At 34.2% G+C, this 10797-nt stretch overlaps 2 protein-coding genes across 9 annotated transcripts; one reads left to right on the top strand and one right to left on the bottom strand.

Annotated features, from left to right (window-relative positions):
• The first annotated feature begins 39 nt into the window (after positions 1-39).
• On the top strand, positions 40-6362 carry LOC108095043 (transcriptional activator protein Pur-beta). 8 transcript variants are annotated; one of them, XM_017195943.2, is made up of 10 exons: positions 40-180; positions 240-312; positions 1960-2165; positions 2221-2283; positions 2346-2458; positions 3000-3102; positions 3521-3639; positions 3702-3823; positions 4439-4544; positions 4599-6362. In XM_017195943.2, exons 3-10 carry the CDS (start codon positions 2123-2125, stop codon positions 4752-4754), a joined length of 825 nt encoding a protein of 274 aa, XP_017051432.1. In that variant the 5' UTR covers positions 40-180; positions 240-312; positions 1960-2122; the 3' UTR covers positions 4755-6362. The 8 variants fall into 8 exon arrangements, with proteins under 8 accessions (XP_017051432.1, XP_017051431.1, XP_017051430.1 ...); XM_017195942.2 differs by having other exon boundaries at positions 4436-4544; XM_017195941.2 differs by having other exon boundaries at positions 3506-3639.
• A 916-nt stretch (positions 6363-7278) lies between these two features.
• On the bottom strand, positions 7279-10179 carry LOC108095022 (NADH-ubiquinone oxidoreductase 49 kDa subunit). The gene is made up of 6 exons (XM_017195889.1): positions 10024-10179; positions 9803-9927; positions 9631-9740; positions 9367-9568; positions 8094-8281; positions 7279-8035 (listed from the first exon to the last, which is right to left on the bottom strand). Exons 1-6 carry the CDS (start codon positions 10119-10121, stop codon positions 7346-7348), a joined length of 1413 nt encoding a protein of 470 aa, XP_017051378.1. The 5' UTR covers positions 10122-10179; the 3' UTR covers positions 7279-7345.
• Positions 10180-10797: the final 618 nt, after the last annotated feature.

Raw genomic sequence — 10797 nt, 5'->3', positions numbered from 1 at the left:
GCTTTTACTTATTGTAATAGACAGGTCGTTTTAAGCCCCATGCACCGCATAAGGGTTTCCACACCTTGCAGATACAATACAACACAATTCGCAGCCAATTCATACAAAGTTACAATTGTTGCACCAATTCTGCAAAAATTCAAACGTGGAATTGCAAATGGCTTCCTAAAATGCGTTAAGGTATTTAAAAGTATCATGCTCGGGTTTCGATTCCTACTTACGTTCTCACGAATTTTTAGTATCCGACGGATAAATAAAATGAGCGAGTGTCGATGTCAGTCGTAGGGCGCAGTGGGTGTGTGTGTTGCAGTTGTACGTATTTCACTTTATTTATGTACTTACGTTGGATTTTATAATGGAAAAATGCGAGTTTGATTTGGGTTTTAAATGCATCAGTTTATGGAAATCCTATCTGTTTTGTAGTTAACGATAACTGTGCTCACAAATCAAAATTTATTGAGCTGAACAAATGTATATATAACTGGATTAAAGCTTTGGTGTAGCAGTGGGAAAAAATAGTATTTACACAGGATTCCAACAACAAATTACATAAACTCTTCGATTTACATACTTTCCAAAGACACGGCTATTTAATTTAATTTAAAGTAGTAGATAGCTATTTATTTTACTTGGAAAGTTTACTATATGTACTTATGTGTGTAAGCATTTAAATGTTTATTGACATTAATTTGTTTGTAGATACACATGTGCACATACATATTTGCTTGGTTATACTAATCAATTCTTGCCAAAGGGGGTAAACAGCTGATACAAGTTAAACAAACACCATGTGAAGAAAAATAATCTGCTGGTTTAAAAATTCACCAAAGTTTAATAATTTAAATAAAAAAATAAACAAAAATATATTTTCTAGCCTATGTACACATATGTTGGCATGTTAACATATCAACATGTTATATGTTAACATGTATGTATATGTATGTATGTATGTATATACTTCACAAATGACGAATCGCATCAAGAATGTGCATGCCTAGACAATCATGAAAAATAACGGTAAAAAGGAGTAACTCAACCAACTTCCCTTAAAGCAATCAAAACAAATACTCAATCGGCAAGCGAAATCTTACCAAGATAAACTAAGCTTCGTATATCTATTAAGTTTAGGTGGCGTAAGGCCGAAAGGTTTTTACACTGATTCCGTGCATACCCCTTGGAGGTCCCTTAGTCCATGGGAATCCAAAAATTTCTTTGACTATCACTTAGAGCCTTGAAGCACTCCCATTGCTTTGTTTAGCATCGTTGAAATATGATTTTTAATGTTCATATGTTAGCTCAACAAATCTGCTTTATTGCCAAAATGATTTATTCCTTCTCAAGAGGTTTCTATTCCTTCTAAGGTTTCACTTTGGCAGAGCTCTAATTCTTTTTTTTTTTTCAGTAAAAAAGTAAAAAGTTTATATTTATTATTTAACGGGTATACTGCTACCTATGTGGCAGCTTGAGCAGGTTGTAAATATAGGGGATAACTAAGGGTTGGTATACAGATTATACATTAATTCTATTCATTTGTAATTAAATTAGATCAGACTTCGAGGGTATTAAATATATCTTAATCTTTTAAGCTCTAATTCTGAGATGAGATAATATTAAAAACGTTTTCAAATCGTTAAATTGGAATTCAATCAAGCGCCTATATATTTGAAAATAGGCTGATACTTTTCAAAAACAGGCATATACTTTTTCTAGGGTTTGAATTTAACATTGGCACAAGATTGGATCTTACTTGTTTACCTCGCAATTATTATTTTACTTTCATATCTAGCGACGATTTTCTAGGTAGGTTGGGAGGTTGGTAGGGCTTGGGGTCCCTCGCAGAGTTTTAACTGAATTTATAAAACCCCACAAGAATATAAAAACACGCGTAAGGACATTATTTTGTGTGGCCTTAGGACTCAATATATACCTATAACCAAGCCCATATTTGATTTTACTCAGAAGAATGTTGTTCGCCGGCTAAAAGAGATGGTACCATTCATAACGAGAGGGCGAACATTAAAACTCAAGAGGAAAGGCACCTAAATTTAACGTGATAAGTGGGGAAGGAGTTAATCAAAACTGTTTACCAAGTTAGGACATTGTGTACAAAAGTATTTTCGTAATGTCTGACTTGGGAAGCGGAGACGAAGGCCTCTCAGGATCAAGTAAGTAAAAATGTATATGTTCATTAAATAACAAATACAAATTAACACTTTTTAGAATATAATGTGGCAAACGTAGAGGGTTCGTCGAGTAGGAACGAGTTCGAATCGTCTGTTAAAGGTATAAAGTTAAATGATTAAGTGATTTCTACAATTTCTGATTCTTGCTCGGCTTTTTTCAAGGTGGAAGCGGTGTTGAGCAGGAGCTGGCTACCAAGATGCTTCAAATACAATCAAAGCGATTTTATTTGGATGTAAAACAAAATCGGAGAGGTCGATTTATAAAGGTTGCAGAGGTAAATATCTACATTGATAGTACAGGGGCTCTTGAATCCAAAAAGTATTATATATTCCTGATCAATACCACCATTTGTCCATCTGTCTGGTTCTACGCAAACTTGTCTCGAAATTTAAAAGCTATCTCGCCTGGGGATCTGAAATTCTTAAAGGACAATTTGGATCCACCTATTTTCACATTATCAACCAAATAAGAGGCAACGCCGCCTACTTCGAAGACATTCTAATTTTTTTTTTTTTTTTTTATTTACAATCTATCTAATTAAAAATAATAAGTAAATTATAGACATAGGTAATGACAGACAATTATTGTTTTGATGGGGGAAGACATTCTAATGATGTTGAAAATTTGAAGAACACACCTAAGAGTATATATATTCTTGATCTGCATTACCACAGAAGTTGATCATGTCAGTCTGTTTCTCAGCAATCTAACTATAACTTTCTGCATCCATTAGCAAATATTATTAATTACAAATATAAACAACTCCATCCATCTACTAATTGTTGGACATTGTATATAACGTATTTCTATTTCAGATTGGCGCTGATGGTAGACGAAGCCAAATATACTTGGCTCTCTCAACTGCAGCCGAATTTCGCGATCACTTGTCGTCGTTTAGTGATTACTACGCTTCACTAGGTATAGACCAATATTAAAATATACTTTAGGCCACTGTTTGCCAAAATTAAATTAAAAATCATTTACACTTGAAACTTTTATTGATTTAGGCAGCAAGTCTCCCCTTTAGCAGCTTTGCAACGTCAGTACATTACTTGGCAGTCAATATAGATTTGTTCCATTTGTTAAACTCGTTAACAAATAAATACAAAATGTAAAAAAAATCATTTATTAATTTTTAATTTGATTTTAACCGTGCATTATCATAAAACCCTTGAAGAGGGTTTTATAATTTCAGTCAGATGTTTGCAAAGCAGTGAAGGAGACACCTCAGTCTTTAACGTTTATTTTAAAAATCTCACAACAAAGAATATTTAATAAGGCTCTTCTTTTTTAAGTTAATAAAGTAACTATTAATAAAAAGCTGGTCAAAACATAGGCCCCCCCAACACAGACAATTTACCGGAGGATGGCAAATTAAAATCCGAAATGATGATAAAAGATTATAGAAGATATTATTTGGACTTGAAAGAAAATGCTCGCGGACGATTTCTACGGGTAAAGTTTTTTACTTTAATTCCATAGACCTGTAGTCCTAAAATAACAAAAACAAATTTTAGGTATCACAAACCATTACAAGGGGTGGTCCTAGATCTCAAATCGCCTTACCAGCCCAAGGAATGATCGAGTTTCGTGATGCCCTTACGGATTTGTTAGAAGAGTTCGGAGCAAACGATGGAGGGTAAAGTATTTGTAAAATAAAAAATGGTTTTGCTTTATTTAACTATTTGTAAGAATAAAAAACTAGACATAAAAAAGAAAACTTGCTTTGAAACAGACAGTCGTATAGTCTAGATCGACTTAGGTAGCGGTGCTGATCAAGAATATATACTTTTTTACCCATATGGAGTCTCGTTCAATGCCTTGCAAACTTCTGATCGGAGTCCCGTTCAATGCCTTGCAAACTTCTGATCTGAAAGCCGATGACAATGTAAAAGACCAGCGACAGAGAAGCCCTTATCCAATGCATTATAACACGACGAGCCTCTTTAAGGTGCTAATCGGACAGTGTTAAAAGTGAGCTGTCCAGTTAAAAAAAACTAACTAACTAAAACTAAAACATCAATGATCAAAATTTAAGAATTCTTGATCACCATCTGTCGTGTACGTCTGTCCGCTTCTATGTTAACAGTGTGTTAACGTGTTGTATGCTACCATAGGAGATATCTAAAAAAAATAACGGGAAAAAATATTGCATTAATTGTTTGTTGCCTCTTGAATTTCGAAATAAATTTCATTCAAATTGAATGATGAAGCTGATCAAAAATGTATATATGTTATTGTTTATAATTAGCAGGTTTAAAGGAGATTTGCCTGAAGAGCGACATATGAAGGTGGATAATAAAAACTTTTATTTTGATATCGGACAAAATAACAGGGGAGTCTACATGCGGATAAGCGAAGTATGTATCAAAAATTTTTTTTTTTTTACTATGTATATATTTTTGTTTATAAAGGTGAAAAATAACTTTCGAACTTCGATAACAATCCCGGAGAAGTGTTGGAATCGCTTTCGAGATATTTTTAATGATTATTGTGAGAAAATGAAAAAATCGTCCGACTCAATAACTGCCGAAATTAATCTACCGACCTCCTCAAATAGTCTTAAATAAGCATCCCGTGATTAATGCAATCTTATAAGGCATACAAATTATGTTGATAGATCGTCGATTGACCAATAAAAAATGTAATGCTTGTAATGCCTAACATAACTAACTAAACTCAACAATATGCGAATGATTAAGCTTGAATTACATACAGAAATATGTTATTTAGAGGCATTTAAGTAACTATGTGTTAGCGTTATTTAATTTGTCATTATAAAGTATAAATTAGATAGAGTTAAAGTAGAGGAAATGTAATCCTAAAAACAAGATAACAGAATCGAATCATACATTTGTGACTGGTCTGATAATAAAACCTGCGCGCAATGGCACTGAAATTTAATAAGCATCATAATTAAATGATTTATTGACTTCTATTTATTCAAATAATATTTATTGATCTTTATTAACTATGATTTATTGGCTCTCGAAAATCCCTTAAAGTTTATGGAAATAACACAACCCTATCCTGTTATATTTTAACATCCTGTTATATTTTAACATCCTGTTATATTTTAACATTATATTTAACGTCTAATCAGCAAAAATTGTTTTGGTAGTGCGTTCTTTAACCGGAGATTTTGCTTTTTACCAATTTCTGTATCGATTTAGCTTTAGAACAAAATCTATAAAAAGCCCATGCGAATCGCACAGTTTTTAAATTCTAGTCACGCTGAATTTCAACCAGAGCTTTAATGGTAAATTAAACTTACAACACAAATTTGGAAACAGGCTCTTGAGTTCCGGGTACCTTATAGTCAAGATCTAAGCTAAAGCCTTGCCTGTTTTTCTTTTTTTATTAGTCCAAACTCTGTTGGGAATAGAAATGCATATAAATGCACAATGAACTTCAAATAATACTTCCCAAAACATGTATATCCAAAGTATATGGGTTTTATTGCAATTAAAATCAGGTTTATGTAATTGTAAAACATTCATAGCAAGCTTACAAAAGTGTTGAAGCTTCTAGAACAAAATATGTTAAAAACAAGAAATTAACAAAAAATAACTCCTAAACGCGTTTTTAAAACAAAAATTTCAATGTGATCACGTAGAATAAAAAAAAACGTATAAGGTATGATAATTATGCAAAGCAAGATTTAAACATAATACGAACACAATATATAGACAACTACCACATAAACTTTCCAAAGGAAGATCTTGTACAGATTATGTGTGCTAAGTAATAAATTAGTGTTATTAATTATTTAGTATTTAAAGTTGTCAGATTTTTAACTCATTAAGAGTTTACTGAATTGTTACAGAAAATTTGTGAATTAGCTCTCGCTGTTGTATTTATATTTATAAACATGAGAGCCCGATTATTGAATGAAACAACAAACAAATATTAAGTTTATTACATTGCTATTGACACTAAAAAAAAGCCGACAACATCCTACAAAATGTCCCCATTAGAGTCGATGTAAATCTGACTATAAACTTAACATATTTATAATTACCGGGCAAACATAAATGGCAATATGTTACAGAGATCAAATAAATTTGTTCAAAATGAAATGTGGGTTTATCTTTAACGATATTCGGTAAGAAAGCAAATTGTGTATTTTAAGAGTTTTGTGAAAATAATATGGTAATAAAGTTGAATTTAAAAACATAGCTTTCCTCCACTGAATTTTTAAAATGCCTGTCTTGCTAATTACAACAATGAATTTTAAAATAAGAATTCGTTTATTAAAAAAATAAAAAAATAATAATATATATAGCAGTATTTCCCAAAGTGTGGGTCGCGACCCACTGGTGGGTCGCGGGTAGATTTTTTGTGGGTACTAATTTTCATATAGATCTTGCAATTGATTGGGTCGCGGTCCCGACAAGTTTGGGAAACACTGCTATATAGAAATAACGGAAATAAACGAATAAAAAAGGTAACATCGTTGTTTGTCATCAGAAAAGCTAAATTTTTTAAGTATAGAGTTTTTAAATGACTCTTAAACTTCAAATTTAATTTCACAAAAATCGGACGACTATAATATATCATATAGCTGTCATATGAACATCGAAAATATAGAAACTTCATAGAAAAATCGGCATAGCTTCGATGTTTGGTTCGACACATCTTATGACTGCAAGGGTCAGTGTTGCGAAACACTCGACTTTCTCCAGGAACTTTACTGACTTCTCTGTTCCTTCGAACTGGAGAGACCATTCTCTCACCTGACTTACGACTTTTGCGTAGTCGGCCACACTTGGCCTTGTGGTTTCTTGTTCTCATAACGGTGCTACTGCTTCTGCATGATTCCCGTATACTATCCCCCAGGCACCCAGGCTAGCTATCAGCTGTTCCGCGCCTTGGTTTTGGCTAAATAAGGCTTCTAGATTCGTCCAGATTTTGGCTATTTCTGGATCGTTCTCTGTCTCGTCGTAGCACGTGAATAATGATCTTTTTTTCCGATCTGCCTTGTAATTGGATATTGTGTCTTTTTTGTGAGAGAGCTGTGAGTTGGCAGAAATTAGATACCTTTTTCAGCTGAAATTTAATTCGTAATCGATTGCCAAAAAAATATATAAAAAATATGCTTCAAACTTATTCATGAATTTTATATTCATAAACTTTGTTATACATAATTCACAATAAACGTTTATCGATCTATCTCCCCAAATACTACATCCAAGGTACCAATAATGGCAACGACATCGGCCAGCATGTGCTGCTTTCCAATCTTTTCTAAAGCCGCTAAGTGGGCGAACCCTGGCGCTTTGATTTTACAGCGGTACGGACGGCTCGATCCATCTGATATTAGGTAAACTCCAAACTCTCCCTTTGGAGCTTCTATTGCAGTGTACGTTGACCCAGGCGGAACTTGATAGCCTTGAGTAAATAATTTGAAATGGTGAATAAGAGCCTCCATGGAAGTTTTCATTTCAGAGCGTGAGGGAGGCGCCACCTTGGCATCATCCGTTTTAATTTCTCCGGCAGGCATTTTGTTTAGACACTGATCAATAATTCGCAGCGACTGACGCATCTCTTCAACGCGACAGAGGTATCGGTCATAGCAGTCGCCCTTGGTGCCGATGGGAACATCGAAATCTACCAGATGGTATGCATCGTACGGCTGCTGTTTCCGAAGGTCCCACTTTATACCAGAGCCTCGCAACATAACGCCGCTAAAGCCGTAATTTAGGGCTTCTTCTGCAGTCACAATGCCGATGTCCTCAGTACGCTGCACCCATATTCGGTTCGTTGTCAACACGTCCTCCACTTCGTCCAAACGCTCGGCAAACTTTGATGCAAACTCATAAATATCGTCCATTAAGCCAAGAGGCATATCCTGTAATGAAGAGTCGGCAAGTTATTTTAAACATTTTAAACATTTCGCAGTGCGTTACCAATGACACGCCACCAGGTCGTATATAGGCAGCATGCATTCGGGCACCAGACACTCTCTCGTAGAATTCCATCATTTTTTCGCGCTCCTCAAATAGCCAGAAAAACGGAGTTAAGGCACCAACGTCCAGGGCATGGGTGCCGACAGCCATTATATGGTTAAGAATCCGGGTAATCTCGGCAAACAGCGCTGTGCCGATCCAAAGTTTAAAAATAAATATTTGAGTATCATTTAAATCTATCAAATTGACTAAGTATTCAAATTTCAATTGAAAGCATAGGGGCGCCTTAAATAAAAATTTTAATGTTTATATGTGCAATTTTTTTATTTTCCAACGCCTCATTCATAAATATTCAAACCGAAAAGAAACACGTACTTTGACTTTTTTTAAATTTAATCGGCAGTATCATAAAGCTTGCGCCCGATCATGTTACTAACTTACAAAATAGAGCTTTCCCTGGAATACTTGGTTTTTATAAGATTCAAAATAGTATATTAGATGACCCACACTGAAACTATATTTTTTGTTTTGTTTTGAGGGGAGTAAAGAAACCAAGAAGACTGCGAATAAATAATTGTCCATGCGCTAAACAGAGAAACTCCAAACAGGGAAACCAAGTTTTAAATCGATCGGAAATAAATTCAACCAAATTCACTGCTCACAGCTTTTATCTAAATAGCGTGTAAATAGAACAAAAATTCACCAACAACAAAAGCAAGCAACGATTACTGAAGTTGCATTTGATTTAAAGTCGAATGCTAAATCTATTGGAATCATCGGATGAATTTTATATTTTATTTTTTCCTTTTGTATTGTTGCGCTATTCATCAGCTTTTTCACAATAAACAAGAAAGGAAGCATATATAAAAAAAAAATGTAGAAAAAATGCTCTAAAAAACATCTATCTCCATGGTAAAATTTCAGTTTGAATTGTTATTATTTCTGATAAATTTTCAAACCTTATCTCAACAGGCGAAGCTGCGGAGTAAGCATAGGTAAACGTCTATTTTACTTTTCAAATGAAGAAAATAAATTTTTTCTGGCCCTTAAGTTTTAAGCTCCTTTATTCTACAAAGGTAAAGAAACGAGTTCTTTTGACGAGAGGAAAATTTCGTTGTTCAACACAGCTTGTTCTGACCTTGACACACACTCGAAAGAGCGTCTCTTAATGTTTATAAACAAATAGTCTTCATTCAATAATATTAATAATCAAATTCTTGTTTCATGATAAACATCGAAAGAGCTCCTCTCATGTTCCCCAAGCTTTACTTACTTCGAATATATTTTGCTCGGAGTGGTACGTCGATGTTAAGGAGCTTCTCTACAGCCAGCGAGTAGCACTGTTCGTTACACATCATAGAAACGTAATCTAGGCGATCGAAATAGGGCAATGCCTGGGTGTAAGTTTTGTATTCAATAAGCTTTTCTGTGCCGCGGTGCAGCAGTCCAATGTGCGGATCGGCGCGCATTACAGTCTGCAAAGTATAATAATATATATATGTATACCACATATTGATAGGTGTTATATGGCTCTTACCTCTCCATCTAGTTCAAGTACAAGACGAAGGACTCCGTGGGCAGCAGGATGTTGCGGACCGAAGTTAAGGGTCAGGTTTCGCACGGATTTCTCGACAGGCGTCACCTTGCCTAGGAAAAGGTGAAAAATGCAAGTTAGGTCAAGTGAACACTTGATTATGTTACCAACTGACTGTTCCATGGTGGCACCTTCCACAGAGATGTAATCTCATCCGGGTACATCACGGGGCCACCAAACTGTTTCATGAACTCCGGATCTGGATACCATTTTGCAGCTCCTCGGCGTGTCTCGATAGTGCTGTTTAGTACGGGATAAGATATAATAAAAGGAGAACAAAATGGAAACTTGTATGTTTGAGCATTATGTAATATATAATAATTATATCATTTTTACTTCGGTGAACTTATTCCTGTTGTTAACAATGCCGGTCTTAACACCAAGTTGGACAGCCTGGGGACCAGAGACCGCCTTGTTATATTGGCAAACGCCATCGTTCTTTTATTAATAAACTGTTTACCCGCTTTTAGGTACTAGCGAATATTCAGATGCCTTTAAAATCGGATCAGAAAAATATCAATAAATTACATTATATAGTGTTCACAACGTCAAAACATCAAATTCACAGTATTAAGCTTTATTTGGTGTTACCACATAGTAAATTAATGTTAATAAACATAACCGATATTAAAAATACATCCATAACTGCATTCAATCAATATTTATGTAATTAGGCATTCCAATAAGTAAAGTTAAATCAATAAAAAATAATTTAAAAATAATGTAAGGCTTACAGAACTGATTCCCAGCAAACGTTTTTGAAAAAACCCAAAAACAAGCGAGTTTCCACTAAAAATTTATTTATAATATTTTTTAACGTTGTGTGCAAAACTCGGCTTTGGATTGAGTTTTCACTCAATGTGTGCAATATTGATAGCCCTACCAGAAAATTTAAATTTTCGTAGAAGTGAATTGTCTCTGGACTATAATAAATAACTATTAATTTTTTCAAAATAAATCTATGTATAGTAAGAAACAAAGTCGGTTTTTCTATTCCTTTGGGTAATCAAAACTTTAAAACTACGCAAATAATTTTGATGCGGTTTTTTGATAAATTAAACATATCGTATAGGAGATAATAATCGATTACTCGAGAGAAAACGTAGATGG

Source organism: Drosophila ficusphila, unplaced genomic scaffold (assembly GCF_018152265.1).
Source record: "Drosophila ficusphila isolate 14025-0441.05 unplaced genomic scaffold, ASM1815226v1 contig_220, whole genome shotgun sequence".
NCBI lineage: Eukaryota > Metazoa > Arthropoda > Insecta > Diptera > Drosophilidae > Drosophila > Drosophila ficusphila.
Note: the sequence above shows the minus strand (reverse complement) of the source record. Positions and strands in the feature narration are given on the sequence as shown.

Coding starts and splice junctions, on each gene's coding strand:
- LOC108095043 (XM_017195939.2), top strand. CDS start 2,123: ATGTCTGACTTGGGAAGCGGAGACGAAGGCCTCTCAGGATCAA. Junction 2,166..2,220: donor CGAAGGCCTCTCAGGATCAA/GTAAGTAAAAAT, acceptor AACACTTTTTAG/AATATAATGTGGCAAACGTA. Junction 4,545..4,598: donor TCTACATGCGGATAAGCGAA/GTATGTATCAAA, acceptor TTGTTTATAAAG/GTGAAAAATAACTTTCGAAC.
- LOC108095022 (XM_017195889.1), bottom strand. CDS start 10,121: ATGGCGTTTGCCAATATAACAAGGCGGTCTCTGGTCCCCAGGCTGTCC. Junction 9,741..9,802: donor GAAGGTGCCACCATGGAACA/GTCAGTTGGTAA, acceptor ACCTTTTCCTAG/GCAAGGTGACGCCTGTCGAG. Junction 8,036..8,093: donor GACCTGGTGGCGTGTCATTG/GTAACGCACTGC, acceptor TCTTCATTACAG/GATATGCCTCTTGGCTTAAT.